The sequence below is a fragment of the Channa argus genome, chromosome 8, assembly GCF_033026475.1.
Source record: "Channa argus isolate prfri chromosome 8, Channa argus male v1.0, whole genome shotgun sequence".
Classification (NCBI taxonomy): Eukaryota; Metazoa; Chordata; class Actinopteri; order Anabantiformes; family Channidae; genus Channa; species Channa argus.
Genome location: NC_090204.1, coordinates 10,246,410 through 10,263,683, shown reverse-complemented (window position 1 = coordinate 10,263,683; position 17,274 = coordinate 10,246,410). Strand labels below are relative to the sequence as shown.

The following is a 17,274-nucleotide window of genomic DNA, read 5'->3' as shown; positions in this document are numbered from 1 at the left end:
ACTCTGCTCTCCTCCCTAGTCCTAGTCATATAATGTGTTTTTTCTGTATCTGGTGGAGACTGTTTGTGATGGAGCAGTCACTCAAGGGAAGAGGATAAAAGAGGTGAAACAGCCACTGGCTCCTTGGTGCAACTCCTAATTTTATTTCCTAGCTTCCTGTGATCCACAAGTCATCTCTTCTAGGTCTGTTTTCTTTCTCCATTTTTATTTTCAGATATGTAACACTGTCATTCACATCTCGAGTACACATGCAGTGGCAACAAACCTCAGTTGTCATAGTTGCTTCTAATAAATAGAAACAGGGGAGCTTCAATATGATTTACAGTTATAGGATACCCTCTAATGGAGAAAGGGAAAATGGCAGGGTGGCTTGTAGACCCAGGGTAGTTGCTTTTAAGTTTCCACATGAAACTAATGGAATAAGTTAAGCCAAATAGTAGTGATGTTGACAAATGTATGCATCTGAACAATGCTGTAGATATGTCACTTTGATAAAAAGACATGAAGGCAAAATACATATTTTATTGGCTGCCAAAAACAGGGACAAATGTGTCAAAGTGAGGAAGAAGGAAAATGTCATTTTCAGAACATCAAAAATTGCTTTCTAGTCATAAACTATTGTAAACCATTATGTCCATTGTCAATTGTTATGTTAATGACAGTTTAAAGCATTTGGCATCTCATTCAGAACAGGATTCCACTTCTGAAAGAATTGAGGTTTTGTGATTATGGCTATTATGTTAATAATGCCACAGCTTGATGTTAGCCTTATTTTGCTACTGACTTACCAAATGACGCATAATCTGCAAAGCATTAAAACAGAAGTATCTGTTGAGAGGTTAATAACTCCCCTTCTGGAAAAAGGAACTTTGAGCCAGTTACAGTTAACATTGTCACTTCAAATTTCTCATGCTAAAGAAGGAACTTATTACTTTATAAACCAACAGACAGTAGGTGTACTCATGACCTATGAGGTCTGTAGACAGAGGTCAGATTTTCCATCAAACTCAATACTGATTGCAAATAAGTAGAAAATGTAATCATGAACGTTTCTACTTTGAAATGTGAATATAACAAAAACGAACATCGACTTTAGTCAGTGGATCCAACCATTAAACAGCGACTGGACTCATTGGTTATTGCTGTCAAGTCAGTGAATTTGTGTAAATGTTCAGTATTGCACTAAAATACAACAGGGCTTTAAAATTATAGCTCTTTTTACACAGGATGAAGTTAGACTTAAAATCTTTTATTTTGGTAGGCAGTTTAACTAAGGTGAGGGTGATATTACAATAAACCAAACACAGAATGACAAGAAATTATGCTTTCATGCAAAAAAAAAAAATATTTTAGACTACACATTCAATTTGAAACTTTAATCACACATCTCTCCAGACTCAAAACATATTTATAACCATTATTGAAAAATAAAACCCCAAACCTAATTAAATGCATACTGTATACAAAAAGCCCTGATTAAAAACTGTCCAACAAGCATGGATAATCAGAATGTGAAATGTTTAATTTAAAAACTGTTACTTCAGCAGGGAAATTGTACCAATAAAAAAATATTACAAACAGAGCCTCAAGCTCCAAACAAATTAAATGCATTTTTAAAACAAAGAAAATACTCCAAAAAACTTTAGACAAAAACAGAGACAACATACAAAACAAACAAGTGGTGAGGTAAGGTCCATCAACCCAGGCATTTATAAAACATCTGAATTTATAACGGCTCTTAACATGACACCTCACTTAATACAAGACAGTTATACAAATGAAATAGGACTGAGATAAATGAAAAACATCACAATGCCATGATAACAGGGGCAACCAGGAAAGAAAATAGAGTAAATCGTGTCAAAAATAAGTCCTGATTTTATTAACAACATGGTCACATTCTCTGTGGCCTCCTCAAACAGTCCTAATACTTTTAGAAAGATGTGCATCAGTATCGTCGACCAAAAGCTCCACCCTGCAGCCCACCACCCTGCATTAGCTGGTTCTGTCTGTTAAGAGCTCCAGAAAGGGACTGAGATGTTCCTGTGTTCATGTAGCCTCCACGGCTGGTAAAAAAATAAATGAATGAATGAATGAATGAATGAATGAATGAATGAATAGGATTACATTTCTCTTAAGGAGGATAACCACCTGATATTTACTACTTACCTTGGCATTCCTCCCCGTGCCATGTGACTCTGGCCTGGGATAGCGCCATCCCTACCTGAAATTGAAAATGACAAATATTAGAAACACAGACCAAGACCTTTACTTCTCCTTATGCATGCAATTATATTTGTGAGTGTGCGCATGAACAAGTGCAACTGAAATCCTCGGAAACTAAAACTACTGTTCAGTGTTTATCATCATATCACAAATGCAGTCAGTGTAACACGCACTGCAGTCATTACTATTCACACCTTGCCATGCTCTGTCTCCTTCCATCTTACGTCCTGAATCCCAGTCCCGACCTCCTTCCCTAGAACGGTGGAAAAAAAGAAATAAAAAATTTAATGCCAGGTTTGGACTCTTTTGTTGACTTGAACTGACACGGCTTAGTGTGATGCTCACCTGGGATTGATACGCTTATCATAACCTCCACCCCATGAATCTCGACCATCTCTGGCATGTCTTTCTGACCTGTCTGAGAAATGCTGTAAAAAGAGGAAAGTTAATAGTCTCACATCCTGTTCTTGTGCTATTTAAACACATTTTAGGATTATGTGAGCATTTGCACGTGCATTTATCTGTGTAAAATACACAAAAAGCCAGTTAGCCCACATGTAGTCACAAGAGGAGGATCTATCTCTCTTACCTGACCGTCTCTGTCTGCAGCTACACCGCGAGCATTGTCCCGTCTGTCCATCATCATGTCATCCTGATAACGGCCCCGGTCTCTATGGTCAAAGTCTTGATAACGGTCTGGACGGCCAAAGTCTGAACGGCCATAACGATCATCCATGGCCATGCGCTTATCCGGCCAATCATCTTTTCTGAGCAAAATTAGACAACAACATCCAGAATGAGCCTTATCTGTACATACTGATTTTTTTAAGCTTACAGATATTACAAGTAAAAACATAATTTAAAGCTGACCCTGAAAGGGCCTGAAGCTTCAAACAAACCATTGCTAAATATTGAATCCATTCAGCAACATTATGAATGTTAATATTTACCTGCCATCCATGTCATAAGGTCTCTTTACAGGGCGTCGTTCCTGTTCATAGCGCAGCTGCTCCTGCTGCCGTCGCAGCTCTTCTCGCTCCCTCATGATCCTTTCCTGCTCACGCCGCCTTTCATATTCTATACGTAGCCTTTCACGCTCCAGGAACTGACGCTCCATACGGTCTGCATTGAGGCGCTGTTTCTCTACCTGGGAATGAAACTATTCATGGCCATCAAAACTACCTCGTGAAAAATTGCATACAAGCACAAATGGTACCATGCATTGAAAGCCAGAGATGTTTATATTTAAAAATCTGTACATGGATTAAGATTTAAACCAAAGAAAGGAAAATGTGGGAATGTGAGTAGAACTACAAATGAGAGAAACCCAGTCAGAAGTAGGTTATTTGTCTGTACCTCCAACCAGTGTCTCTTCCGCATTAAGTGTTTCCTTTCTTCTTTCTCCCTGAACAGACGGATGCGTTCACGTTCACGATCAGGGCGGTTGTCACGATCACGTTCACTAATAGCAAAAATAGCAAAAATATATCAATCTGACAAAGCAACTGACCAAAACAAACCCAAATATATTGTACAAAACAAAGTAAAAAAAAGAAAAAAAATTAAATTAATAAATTAGTTATATTCTACAGAAACACACAGAGCATTAGTACTATAGAATACACCCTTACGTGCATCTGCGTCTCTCAACTTCTCTAATCTCTCGCTCTCGTTGCCTTTGCCTCTCCCGCTCTCTCTGCTCTTTGATCTGGTCAAATGACAGAATGTCTTTTGTCTCCTTACTGGATGACTTACGGTCCTGACTCTTTGAGCTCTAGGGAAAGAAGAGCGGGAAAGTAATGACAGAAAAAAAAAAGGTTAAATACACAAGAAGTAATATTAACAGAAAATTTTTTTTTGTTGTTGTATAATACACATATATGCTCTCTTTTCAAGTTGTTTTATGGTTCTCATAGTTCTCGCCATGTGATGCTTTTAACAACAACAATTCAGAAACAGAGGCCAAAGTATAGTAGTCAGATGAGTGTGCCTGCTTACCCGTTCCTTGCTTTTGGTTTTAACACTGATAACAGGCTCTCCTTTGGACTTGTCCATTACCACAGTCCTCTCATTTTTGCCTGTGAAAAGCAAAGAAGATATTGTCAAAAATAAAAAAAATAAAAACAACGTAAGGCATAAATGTTTTAGCCAAGTAAGTTCTACTTGTTGTTTTTCTTACCTTTGCCGTCTTTTCCCTCTCCCTCAGACTTCTCGTCCTTTCCATCAGCCCTACAGAAAATATTATTTGTGTGACGTCTAGCAGAGGCATATCAACAAATATTTTGTACAACTGGATTATATTCTCTTATATTGTAGATTTTCTACACCTTAGAGGCTTTAAGGGCTGTGGTTATTGGTTACAACTGAGACACTTAATGTATATAAAGACTCCTGATAGTTAAGGCACCACAACAAACTGCTGGTAGGCAATTTTAAGAACATGTGGAAACTTGTAAGTCTTACTTGGAGTCAGAGGAGTGTCTTCTGTCACTGCTGGACTTCTTGGGGTCATTCTTGTCGGCTGGCTTCTTCCCAGCAGGCTCATTTTTAGCCTGAAAAGATCAAAACAAAAACATGTTTATTTGCAACAGCTGAAGAAATGTATTTCCATTTACAATGATCATACCGCACAACATAAACATTTTTTTGTTTCTTATCATTTAAGTATCAGATGACATGTAATATTTGTGCTGTTTTGCCCTTTCCTACCATTTTCTACAAGTGTCTCTTGATATCAGTAACTCCTGCGGTAGAGTGGAATGATAAAGCAAAAATGTACCTTTAACATCATGTAAAAACTTTGCCAATGTCATGCAATTTAAGGCTTTAACATATTTAAATTCTTTAATTTTTAAAGCCTAAACATATGCACTGATTATGAGATTACATTCCCTACTTGCATGCCTCGGATTGGGACAGGAGCACCAAAAAAATAGAAACCCGAAAAAGCTCACCGATGAAAAACATTCTTCCTCCATCACTTACCCTCTCCACAGAGATCATCCTGCCATGCAGCTCTGTCCTGTGAAGGTGGCTGATACACTTGGTGGCTTCTTCTGTGGAGGACATGGTGACAAAGCCGTAGCATCGAGCTCCAGGACTCTTAGCGTTTGTCACCACCTTGGCTCCAACAACCTGCAGGAAATAAAACAAGAGATAGGGAGGTAGTGATGACCAGGGGATGGAGAAAACAACAAAGCTATCAGTTTTAGAGCAAACAGATATCTGTAAAACCTAGATCTGGTAAAACTGATGAACAGTTTGTGTAGACTAACCTTGCCATATTTGCTGAAGAGTGTCTTCAGATCAGTCGCTCTGGTAGTGGTGGAGAGACCACTGACCCACAGATTCCTGCTACTGCCTGCTGCGGCATCACTTCCAGTGGCTACGCATACGCACAGTGAACTAATGAGCACATATCCACTTAATGTGAAAGACCAGAAAAGAGGAGAAAACCCTTAGTTCACTTACCCTTTTCATCTTTTGACTCTGCATTGCCATCTTTTTCCTCAGAGCTAGAGACAAAAGAAAAAAACAATAAACATATGGCAGTGAGACTATCTGGTCTGTAGTTGCTGGTGTAGTTACTTGTGTTTTACGGTTTAACAGAAAATACAAACATGGATCAGTCCATCATGTACCATAGTGCCATCACAATGAGAAAATGGAATTACACCCTATGACAATTCCAACGCTTTACATGTTAATGGGAATTAAAGCTGAGTGTAAAGAATGACAAATGAAAATAGAAAAGTGCACAGAAGATTTTTACCTCCAAAAGAGCATCCAAATTTTTCTAGTACAAAGGAGCCAATGCAACAGAGATAGCCATTTTGGTTTCTAGTAGACAGAAAGCAACAAACCTCTTTTTCTGATCATCGCCCTCTACAGAAGAGGACCCTTTCACTGTCGAGGATGAATCCGCGGCAGCGTTCTCTTCTGTCTTCTCATCCTCCTCACCCTTCTTAGACCCCATTTCTGAATCAACAGTTTCACCCACGGTGCCCTGTTCGCTTACACTAACAGCCTGCGAGCTTTTACCAGCGTCAAATGTCTCTTCTGGGACAGAAGTGTCCCCAACCTTTTTGGTGTCACTCTCCACATCTCCAGAGGCAGCCCTGTCGGACTTGGCACCAGTGTCGGACACACTGTCTTCCCCTCCGGCGGTGGCAGCTTGTTCTTCTTCGGGACTCGTCTCGTGGCTCTGGTGGTGATCTTCGTTAAGCGGCTCAGATAAACAAGACCCGGCTACTTTGTCATTTTCTACGGATTTAACAGGAATAGAATGGCACAGAGTTTAATCACTTCTGAAACACAGCAATGGTTAACGAGGAACTGGAAAGGCCTGGATTAGGAACGTCATGACCACTTGCCTGTGCTCTTAGAACTATGAATTAAAACGGTGTAGACCCTAGCGAGAGACTGGAAGAAAACCCAAGGCCTGGAGGACAACCAAACAACTAGTGCGACTAACACTCTGGTTCATTTCTCAAGCTGAACCAATTCACTCTGTTCACCTGATCCATAGCAGACAAAAAGTTCAGTGCTGAAGAGAGCCACAAGATCAGCAGTGCAGCAGAAGGGGCTCACTACAGTCCATCTTCTCTCAGCCTTTGACATTTCCAGTGTCCATTCCCATTGAAGAACTTCAGCTCAAGTCCAGCAGATTCACATCCAGCTGATTTCTGAGTCAGTGTCTTTAGTTGTAACAGTTGATGAGTCTTGATAAAGCTTTGTCTTGATCTTCATGTGGCAACCTAGAAACACTGCATTCACCTGCAACAGCTCAAACCTCCCTGATCATTACCTTTAATTGCTGTCAACGTGCATCAAATTGTTAACCACTGATATTTTAACTACTGGAAGAACATTACTGGTAACTTGACCAATACCGCTTTACATTAATAATAATGGTTAACCAAATTTCAACACAAGGTCAGCAATTTCCTTTGGGCTTCCAGTCTCTCCTCCTAATTTAGGTGTTTGTATTCCAACACTGTAAAAAGATGCCTCCACCTTTTTATAAATCCTTTTCTACAGTACCTGTTTCTTCTTGTGCATCCTCAGCATCTGGATCCTGAGCCTAAAACAGACAAAAAACCTTTAGTCTTTTTGAAACTGACAAGTCTTATTTTAGTCTCACAAAACTTAATTACAGGATTATTATATAGGAACATACCATATTGATTGATGAGCATGTAAAATATTCATCCTGATCTAACAGCTCAGTGTTATCCATCTGTTACATAAAGTAACCAAGTTAGTAAAGTGCCAATTTGAAAAATTAGCAAACAAGTTTTCAATTTAGTGACTCACCTCTGGACCTTTTGCTTCATCCTCAGACTCGAAAGTCCTATTTTCACGTTCTTCATCCATCAATGCACATTCCTCTTCATGAAAATTCTCCATTTGATCCTCATCGTCCTCAGCTGGCATTCCATTGTTATTCTCAGTATCATCCAAGATGTTCATGTCAAGGATGTTCATTTCCTGCATGTTCTCATGATCTTCCTGAAAATCCTAGTGATACACAAAAGGGTTTTAGGGTTAGAGTTATGAAGAAATTAACTTCCAATTTCGCAACAGCAGTTTACAGCACTTAAACGGGGCGGCTATAGCTCAGTTGGTAAAGGCAGTTGCTTACGGACCACAGGGTGGGTGGTTCGATCCCCGGCCCTGGCTATATGTCGAAGTGTCCCTGGGCAAGACCCGGAACCCCTAACAGCCCATTCCCCCTCCCCAGCAATGCAGTGCCGGTCCAAGCCCGGTAGAAATTGGGGAGGGTTGCGTCAGGAAGGGCATCCGGCGTAAAAACTGTGCCAAATCAACATGCGGACAATGATCCGCTGTGGCGACCCCGAACTAACGGGATAAGCCGAAAGGAGAGTGGTAGTTTACAGCACTTAAACATGGGAAATACATTTTCTCTTTCAAAAAACTCACATGCCCATCATGGGAATCCTCCTCGATGGTGCTGTCCTCTGGTTCATCATTCTCTTGCCTGGCATCTACAAAAAATACACTTATTTATAACATCTTCCAATACTCTCTTTTTTTTTTCCCTTAAGCCACCTTCATCCTTTTAGAGTTCAAAAGAAAAAGTCAACACTTATATTAAAAATGTAAAGACTTTATTGCTGATACTAATCATTTTTAACTCTAGGCCCCAAGGCTCTTCTGGCTCTTTCATTCACTGTTTTTACATGTTTAATTTACATGATATATCCTTAATTTAAATTAAAAGTGTTAATAACTGATTTTATTATTTTTCTTATTATTAAAACAGGTTCCCTTGATCCCATAGCCTGATTTCAGAAACCAGCTTTCCCAAGACAGCTGACTTTAACCTTAACTTTCCATGTAAAAATACTGAACGCAAAGAATTCTACTGACTGTTGTGTTAAACACTACGTTACAATCAAAAATGCCTTTCACCCCCGTTCAAAGTAACATCTAGCTACATGACAAATGTTCCAACAGTTTGACAAAAAACTAAATATTACAATAATGCAAATTTTCATAGTAAATGACAAACATAATATAATAATACAACAGCCTTCTAAATAGTGTTCACATGGACCGAAATATTCCACTAACAGTCACATTAAGAACCCAGAATAAACATGTCATGTAAACACACGAATCAGAACATCAGCAGACTTAATGCTTCAAAAAAAAAGAAAGAAAAATGAAAAAAAAAAAAAACACTTGTTCCTATTAAAAAAAAAATCTATTCTGATTAACGTTTTAAATGCTTTGAGCAAGTAAACAAACCCGTTCTGATCAAGGTGCATATAAACAATTAAGTTATCTTAATTAAGGTATCTCAACAATAAATGAAAATGTCAATATGACATAAGTTTCTGTAAAGTCTTAAGACCACACCCTGTGTTTATGATAAGACAAGAAATAATGATTTCATTTTAACCAAAAGATCTGTGGTAATATTAGACCGCGTGCTACAGCTAAACTAGTTTATCCACTGCGTCTCTTACGTACGATTTACCTTTAGCTGCACGTTTAGGCGTAGCGTTTGCTTTCTTTAGCGTAGCATCCGGAGCGACAATTATTTCGTCAGGATTGCCACCCTCTTCTTCGATTGCCTGTTCGTGAAGAGTAGAACAAAACACGAAAAACGCACTCTTTAATAGACTGCACAAGTAAATGTGTGGTTAAAATAAACCAAATTCATATATATAAGATAACGAAAATGAACGCATTTAGCATTTGCGCTAAATTATTGGCGCAAACGTAGCTAAGCTAAAGTTAACAGATAACGTTAGCACACATGTTAGGTCAATGGATTTCGTAAGAGATTAAGAGATTTCACTCGCTTGACTGTTTCACAAAACCAGGTAAAGCAAAGTCTAATGATAGCGGTAATTCGTGTTGTCGTTTGACAGTGTGATTAGAATACCTTTTTTAGTCGCTCCGACAGCACGCTCTTGACTCCCGTCGTGTCCAGGTTGCGTTTCTTCAGCTCGGCCTTGAGATCGATAACTCTCAGCTCCGAGAGTTTACGAACCTCTGCGCCCTCTGTAACCTCCACATCTGCTGATAAGTCAGCCATAGTGTTTTTCCGTGAAATTATGTCTCCAATATGAAACAATTATATTTTGCACTTAATTTACTGATGATGCACCACAAATTTAAGCAACTGCCCTGCACGTACTACTGCAAAATGGAGACAATGATGTCATTGCGCATGCGTAGTAGTGTTACAGCGCAGACGCCAACAGTGGGGAAATTTAATTTATTAAAACAAGAAAATACTAAAAGCATGACAAACAAAATAATCAACAAAAACAGTAACGCATAGAATCAGTGGTGGCCAACAAAGGATTTCATTTAAATGCTCACAATCTGTAATAAAACTAACAAGAGCAGTTTATACAATGTATTTGCAAATGTTAGTATAATTTTTCTTTTACAAATATTGTAGTACACATGTAACTTGATCTGCAGCGTAATTTTGAATTATGATGTATTAATTTTATACACAATATTTTTTTTAAAACATTAGGACAACTTAATGCATACTTAAAATAAAGATAATGATTTAAGGGGTCATGTAGATTACTATACATGACATAAGTGCTTGCTCGGCTGTACTGAATGTAATTCACAGGCCTTTCCCTAAACTTTTGACTTTTTTGGCTTATGTGTACCCCTTCTGCTTATTTAGTTTTTTTCAATTGCTAAAACGTGTTTAAGAAAGTGGGATCTAGTAGATTATCATCACCTTCCTAGCACAGCACAAGTCTCTTATTACAGCTGTGTTAACAATTTTTCATTTTTTTCAGAACAGTTAACACACATCATTCAGTGGCCTAAAAATGTATTGTATAAAATGTTTTGTTAGTGTGAGTATATTTTGTAAACAGAAATGTCATTTGGTCCAGTGATCTTCTGTTTTGGTCTCTGTGTTAACTGCTTTGAAATTTTGACTTCAGAATGTACAGAGTGTTTAATCAAATGAGAAAAGAAATGTATTAGTGTATAAGGACCAAATCAGGTTTAAGGTTGCCTAGGAAAAATTTTAATTGTACAGGTCACTGAATTTGTAGTTTGAGTCATTTACTCGGCTGAGGGGCAAGCTTTTGCTGACAACAAGAGGTTTAGGGGCATTAATTAACTCAGGACTATCAGTTTCCTCTGGTATATTGACACTCCTGGATGAAGAAGGTGAGTCAGTGGTGGAAAAGTCTCTGCCAATTTTTACATCACAAGACCATGTATTTGAGAGTGAACCAACAGAGGTGGAGCACTCAGCAAAGGAGGAGCACTCAGGAACGTTGAAAGAGTCGAGACCGAGGGACGAGGAACCAGACCAGGCACGTGGCGGTCGTGGTTCATGGAGGTTGAGTTTAGAGACCAGTGGTTTTCCAACTGTTACTGGTTGCCTTTCCTGTATCTCTTCATCCATGCTGGAATAGGTGTAATGAAGGCAAACGGTGAATGAGAGTTCCCTCTGAGAAATAAAGTGAAAATTTAATTATCTGATCATAGTTGGTCTTAGTATTAGGCAAATACACCCTCAAACATGCTATAACTTTATCTTTGTGCCAATATTTACTCAATAAAAATGCATCCAACAAAACATAATGACAAAATGGAAAGACATAAGCAATGGTTGGAGAAAAGCAATTGTTAATGCAGACCAATCTGAAAAGGGTTATAAAACCATTTCCAAACAATCTGAACTTTAATGTTGTACAGTGGAAAGCATGCACGACAGATGCCAATCTTCCTAGGATTGTACATCTTAACACATTCACCCCAAGGTGGCAGAATAAAGTCATTAGTAGAAAACAAAAACAAAGCTCTGACCCGGAGTCTCTGCAGGCTGCGGATGCGTGTGTAAAGACTGGGGTCCTCTGGTGAAGGAAGATTTTCCTTGATCAATAATAAACTGCCTGCTTCAAGAAGAGTCTCCTGGTTACTTTTCTTCAGATCAATGTCCACATCCTGCCAAAGAACATGGAAAATATTATAAAGCTTTGTAAAATACTTACATTTGATATGTTTTGTGTGTGCTTTAAGCATCCACAACGAAAAATTAATTTTTACTTTAAATAAATTTTGTTGTAGTAGACTAAAGAATTCCAGGTCACAAGCACAATAGGTCATTATGAGTAATAAATGCATAATGTGTGTGTAAAATCTCAAATCTACATAAGTAACATCAAATAACAAACCTCTGGGAAGTCAGTAAGCTGAGCAGAGCAGGAAATAATTTCTTTGGGCTTCTCGAGTATCCGAGTGTAGATGACCATAATGTTTGAGAACTCTGCAGCAAACCCAAGCTGAACTGTCACCCCACAGTCAAACTTTATGTAATGGCTCTTAGGTAGGACTACAAAGAAAGGCATTTGAATTAGGTATACTTTAACACAAAATATAATATTGGAACATTTTTTGCCAATATTAAAGGAAGTAATCAACATGACAATAATGCTGGCTGTTTTTAATCAATCAGATTCACTTCTGTGCAAAAGTACCATGAGCAACAGCCCACTGCAGGTTACGAGCTGAATAAGATGCAGAACATTCAGACGCCTGTATCTGATCAGTGAGGGCACGTCGTTCAGACAGATTACTGCGTAGTTCGAGAGCCTGCCTCCCTCGAGTGATTTCACAACGGCCCATGTCTGAGAAGAGTGAAAACTTTTAATTTACAGTATGCATCCATTAAATCAGTTTGATTAATCGGAAGATATAGAGGGGTTGAACGAAAGAAAGACAATGAAGACATACAGTATGTACTGAAAACCAATATACAAAGCTGCATCTGAGCTTCCTTCAGGCCACATGTTGAGTAAATTGATTTTTTATTCGTGTTTTTTTGCAGAGTAGATAGAAAACATGACAGAACAAAAGAAGGGATATGAGAAACAAAAGTTTACAACTGGACTCTTTAACCATGAACATTTCAGTTACTGTATAAGGCGTGAACTCTAACCATTTTGTCACAAGGGTGCATCAAGTAATCTCTAATCACTTTAGATATATAGAATAATCTCAAAGAGTATACAGAAATTTCAGGTGTAATACTAGCCTGTATACCCCTTGGCCAGGTGGATCAAATTGGTAAGGTGGTCTATCGAGGATAAAAGTGGAGACCTAGTTTTTCCCGCACTAATCTATTGTACATACCTTCAGCCACTCTGTCAAGCATGACTGTGACCTTCTCATCTTCACAAACTCGCCTTTTAAGGAAGCTTATGAAGATGCCGTTGGACACATCTTCCCTCTTCACTTCATATGCTTCTGCATCTACACATCTAAATACAACCAGATACACATAAGTGGCACAATGTACAAGTTGATACTTAATATTAATAACATGATAATTAATACATGTATTAAATATGTCCAACTTGACAACATCTGATACCAAATTAGTTTGAAAATAATGTGTCGCCAACTTACGTGGCATAACCAAAAACTATGTTTGCTGTCACCTTCAGCTGTCCGGGTTGTACAATGATGTCGTCATTTGGGTTTCTAAAAATTTTAATGTTTGAAGGACAATTATGCACAGCAGCTGGTCCAAGCTCAATGTGACAAACTGATGAATCAAATCATTCATTTAAATGAACATTCTTACCTTTTGCGGCACATGTCCAGCAAGAATATGTTAAGCCCAGTCTCTTTCTGCTGCATCCTGGTAAGTATATTCTGTACACACAAACAGTGCTCTGATGTGTATGAGGCAGGCGCATCGATGGGAACCATGAAACTGTTGCCATAGTTCTCATAACCATGACCAGCAAAGTATAGTAAGCCTGCAGAAGGAAGGACAAAGAAGGATGAAATTTAAAGAATGCATCAAGAACTTAGCATTAGCATTTGAAGTTATACTATATTTCTGCTTTTCTTAGCAAATCTGTGCTAGATCCATTTAGAGCAGTTTACAGCTGTTTAGCATGATATCGGTCATAAAAAGGCAAATGAGCATAGTCTTCAGGCGGTCAAAAGACAAACCGTAGACGCCCTTGTCAAGAAGCAATAGGAATTCCGTAACAGCACTGTGCATCTCCTGCCAGTTGAGGTCAAGCAGGGAAACCACTTTAAAGTCCATTTGTCTAAGGAGGTTGGTCAACTCATGGACATCGGCAATGGGAGCACACAGCTGAGTGTGGTACAAGTAGTTCATGTTGCCAATTAGAAGAGCAACTTTGTCTGTTGCTGTAGAAGACAGGGCATCATGAAAAACACACTAACCTAATAAATAATGTAATGTATGTATTAACAGTGTATATTCCGGTCTTATGATAGATAGCTGATGTATTGTTAGTGCAAAACTCACCATAGAAACGCTTGGCCAGCAGTGGCTGATCAGTCACCTCTTGTGGTCTGATATTTAAGCTGTCGACTTTCTGTCCATCTGGCATCTGGACATCTGGCCAGTATGAAAAAGAAAATAATAATTTAAATCCTATACTGATTGATTTCTCATTAGAATATTCAATGATTTTATTTTTTTTCTACAACACTTTCCCACTGACAATCATAGAAAAACAGGAATTTAAGTGTGTTCACATGTCACAGAAAAGAACAAAGGAACTAAAATATTTAGTTCCTTTGTTCCCTTTTAAATATTCATTAACCTTGACCGCGATCAATTACATCTTCCCAGGATACAACAGTGATGGAACTGGGGCCTGCATAGAAGTGAAAAATAGCAAGTTATTAACTGCTCTTTTCAGCAATGTAGTTCAACAGTGGCAAGACTGTTTACAAATTCCCCAAAGCCATTTACTTAATGAAGGTAGATAACTGATGAAGGGTAGTGGACCTGTGACACTCCACCATTACAAAGAGGAGTGGGTGACACCATTTTTCTTAATCCTTACACATTGATGTCTGTTTTTCTAGATAAGATTTGAACTAGCAAACACTAGGATAAGAATTCTCCTCTATAGAAAAAGTCGGAATAATGCTTCCTACCAATGGTGACTGTTGCTGTATCACTCCAACACTTGTGGTACAAATTGAAGACCTTACATCTGTACTGTCCTCTGTGTGCTGTGGTTACACATGGGATCTGCACGCAGAATATCAAGAAGACATAACATCAATTACACTTTACTTATAAACTGTGTTTTAATTAAAAAGGAAAATACATAACTGTGATGTTTAACTGGAACACTGAAATACTTTAATTATTGTCTCGTCAAATTTTCAGCTGGTGAATATTATTAACCATCACGGTTTCTTGTCAGGGTTAACAAGCTTTTCCCCCTTGTACAATGTTTAAAACGTTTTCTAAAACGACTGTTACAGACAGTAGGTAAGCGATGCCCAGTGGACTGAGATTACAATTACCTTGAGGGAATGGGTTTTTTGTTGTGATATAATCACTGTGTCATGGTACCACTCGTACTGGGCAGGAGGATTGGCCTCTGCTTTGCATTCCAGTAACAAAGTGTCACCCTCAGATATTGCCTGGGACTGAGGCTGTTGGATGATACGCAGCCCACTCACTGAGCCTGGAAACAGACTGCTGCTGCAGCCTTTGATGAGAGACGAGAATTTGTGAGCCGTCACATGCCAAAGGGGGAAATAAAACAAGGTAAACAGGAAAAACTAAGAGAGAAGAGTACCGGGACTAAAACCTGCAGAATAAACTGCGCGGACATGAGCCCACTGAGAGAAGATGCATTTTTCCCCATGGTTAACCCTACAGATGTAGTGACCCTGGTGGCATGGAGCCAGTGGACAAAGAACCAGCTCTGGTGTACTCCCTGTCTCGTCCACAATCTGAAATAAGAAATTCATCAGTACAGCTCTTACCTTGCACAATTTATCAATGATATTTGGTAACAAACATCAATAAGACATTTCATTAGTATCATTATCATCACACTATTACATCATCAACATGATGGACTGACCTCCTCGTTGCCTCTGAACCACTGGTAGTTGAGTCCAGGTGGACCAATGGCTCTGCAGGTCAACACCACTCTGCTTCCAACCGTGGCCTGCTGGGCCTGCGGTTGCACTTGGATCTGGATTGTTTCAGCCACTGCTATGTACGGGTAACATAAACAATCATATGCACATACAATTGTGCATATAATAATAATAATGATAATGTTTAGCAGAAAAATTAGAACAGCAGAAGTTATGGTAAAGATCAAGGGTTAAAATTCTTCAACAGCATCTCTAGTAAGACTAGATTAATCCAAATGAATGTCTGCCATTTCACACCAAAGTTTAACAAACCAGCAGCTCGTGTCCCTAGAGTTTCAGGATTATTTTTTCTAATTTACCAGTGGGGGTGAGGTACTGCACAGCCTCCTGGTGGTCCATTTTCCTCAGGCAGTGGAGCAGAAAGTCCAGAGAGCAGGACCGATCAGCAAGCCACGCCAGGAGCGTGCGTCCAGAGCTGCCTTCAGGCTTCAGCACCTGGAGTGAGCAGTTGGTCAGGTCTATCTCACTGCGGGGAGCGGGTTAGATGGGGGGCTAATGTTAGTAAAGCTGCTTAAACAAAATGTTGTACTGCACACCCCTTGCCGTGATGGCTTCAATGTCTCACCTGCAGCGGAATTTTGGAACCTCGGACACTGCACTGGCCAGCTGCCTCCATCCGCAGGTGGCGTTGTCCAACATCAGTGACAGCCTGTTCAGGACTTCTTCACTCAGAGTATCAATGCTCATTTTCCAGTCCTCCACCTTCCTGTGTGTCCCCACCAAAGAGATTAGAACCAAACCGAGACTTGACTTTCTTTACATGTGCCCCGGCCTTTAGTCAGCGGCTTTATTAGGTGGCAGTGAGTGTTTTGGTTGGGGTTGGACCAGCAACAACAGCGGTTTGATTGTTGGATGTATTTTCCCACTTGTTCGCCTACGAACAGGTTGTAACACAGCTCCGGGGTTTTCCGTAATAAACTTGATGAAAGAGGTGTGCAAACACGGGACAGTGAAATCAATCCTATAGAGGAAATGAGCAACGCAAGAGCAAAGCTTCTGAACGAAACTCTCTGTGAGGTGTATTCAGTCCAAAACTAAGCACAATGGAGTCAACGGAGAAGTGAACTGCCACTTTCAACTTCCGCCATTAACGTAATGTAGCATTATACCCAAGTTGTAAAGGAAACTTTGGACTTACCGTTTTTATAAAGTACTGACCGGTGACCAAATCCAGCTGCGGAGGAAAAGGAACGAACGCCTCTTGTAAAATAAAATGCTTTTTACAAACTCATTCTTCCACTCATACATGATTTTTTTGTTCCCCAGATGATTTGCTTCTCATTTCGGTTCCTCATTTCTGGCACCCCGGTAGGCTCGGCTATTTTGCATGAAGTGTTGCCTTAGCAACACAATTTATTGAATTACAGAAAATGAACCAGTACAAAAGCTGCTGAATTCAAAACCTGTCAATCCAAGTGATGTTTTAACCGTTAAAGCTTATTTTCACACAAGGCTATATGAAAAATAATCGTTGAGCTTTAATGTCGCCATTAATTCCTTGTCAAAGATGTCTATTCATATAATGAAATCACGGGACATTCCTTGATATTTATTTATAATAAATATATA

The 17,274-nt window shown here is 39.2% G+C and overlaps 2 protein-coding genes across 8 annotated transcripts; both read right to left on the bottom strand.

Annotated features, from left to right (window-relative positions):
- Positions 1-1,228: 1,228 nt before the first annotated feature.
- On the bottom strand, positions 1,229-9,927 carry safb (scaffold attachment factor B). 3 transcript variants are annotated; one of them, XM_067514507.1, is made up of 21 exons: positions 9,644-9,927; positions 9,233-9,329; positions 8,170-8,234; positions 7,543-7,746; positions 7,406-7,465; positions 7,270-7,309; positions 6,090-6,489; positions 5,698-5,741; positions 5,502-5,611; positions 5,212-5,361; positions 4,690-4,778; positions 4,406-4,455; positions 4,225-4,304; positions 3,858-4,000; positions 3,583-3,688; positions 3,177-3,385; positions 2,816-2,993; positions 2,572-2,654; positions 2,421-2,479; positions 2,170-2,224; positions 1,229-2,066 (listed from the first exon to the last, which is right to left on the bottom strand). In XM_067514507.1, the coding sequence occupies exons 1-21, from the start codon at positions 9,794-9,796 to the stop codon at positions 1,949-1,951; spliced, it is 2,493 nt and encodes an 830-aa protein (XP_067370608.1). In that variant the 5' UTR covers positions 9,797-9,927; the 3' UTR covers positions 1,229-1,948. The 3 variants fall into 3 exon arrangements, with proteins under 3 accessions (XP_067370608.1, XP_067370609.1, XP_067370610.1); XM_067514508.1 differs by having other exon boundaries at positions 3,177-3,373; XM_067514509.1 differs by lacking the exon at positions 7,406-7,465.
- A 37-nt stretch (positions 9,928-9,964) lies between these two features.
- malt2 (MALT paracaspase 2) lies at positions 9,965-17,106 on the bottom strand. 5 transcript variants are annotated; one of them, XM_067514512.1, is made up of 17 exons: positions 16,844-17,106; positions 16,271-16,411; positions 16,005-16,171; positions 15,627-15,757; positions 15,336-15,492; positions 15,058-15,245; positions 14,680-14,776; positions 14,340-14,393; positions 14,039-14,131; positions 13,714-13,917; positions 13,337-13,514; positions 13,159-13,233; positions 12,883-13,010; positions 12,228-12,377; positions 11,925-12,082; positions 11,557-11,694; positions 9,965-11,197 (listed from the first exon to the last, which is right to left on the bottom strand). In XM_067514512.1, the coding sequence occupies exons 2-17, from the start codon at positions 16,390-16,392 to the stop codon at positions 10,766-10,768; spliced, it is 2,472 nt and encodes an 823-aa protein (XP_067370613.1). In that variant the 5' UTR covers positions 16,393-16,411; positions 16,844-17,106; the 3' UTR covers positions 9,965-10,765. The 5 variants fall into 5 exon arrangements, with proteins under 5 accessions (XP_067370613.1, XP_067370616.1, XP_067370615.1 ...); XM_067514515.1 differs by having other exon boundaries at positions 15,627-15,760; positions 16,005-16,140; positions 16,271-16,407; positions 16,844-17,105; XM_067514514.1 differs by having other exon boundaries at positions 15,627-15,760; positions 16,005-16,140; positions 16,844-17,104.
- Between the last annotated feature and the right edge of the window lie 168 nt (positions 17,107-17,274).

What these genes read in the sequence shown, in the direction of transcription:
- malt2 (XM_067514511.1), bottom strand. Translation starts at nt 16,392, where the DNA reads ATGAGCATTGATACTCTGAGTGAAGAAGTCCTGAACAGGCTGTCACTG. An exon ending in ATAGTTTTTGGTTATGCCAC is followed by an intron (nt 13,011 to 13,158) that starts GTAAGTTGGCGA and finishes GGTTGTATTTAG; the next exon opens with ATGTGTAGATGCAGAAGCAT. An exon ending in GCAGTGGGCTGTTGCTCATG is followed by an intron (nt 12,083 to 12,227) that starts GTACTTTTGCAC and finishes CTTTCTTTGTAG; the next exon opens with TCCTACCTAAGAGCCATTAC.
- safb (XM_067514507.1), bottom strand. Translation starts at nt 9,796, where the DNA reads ATGGCTGACTTATCAGCAGATGTGGAGGTTACAGAGGGCGCAGAGGTT. An exon ending in TCTTCAGCAAATATGGCAAG is followed by an intron (nt 5,362 to 5,501) that starts GTTAGTCTACAC and finishes TATTTCCTGCAG; the next exon opens with GTTGTTGGAGCCAAGGTGGT. An exon ending in CCTTATGACATGGATGGCAG is followed by an intron (nt 2,994 to 3,176) that starts GTAAATATTAAC and finishes AATTTTGCTCAG; the next exon opens with AAAAGATGATTGGCCGGATA.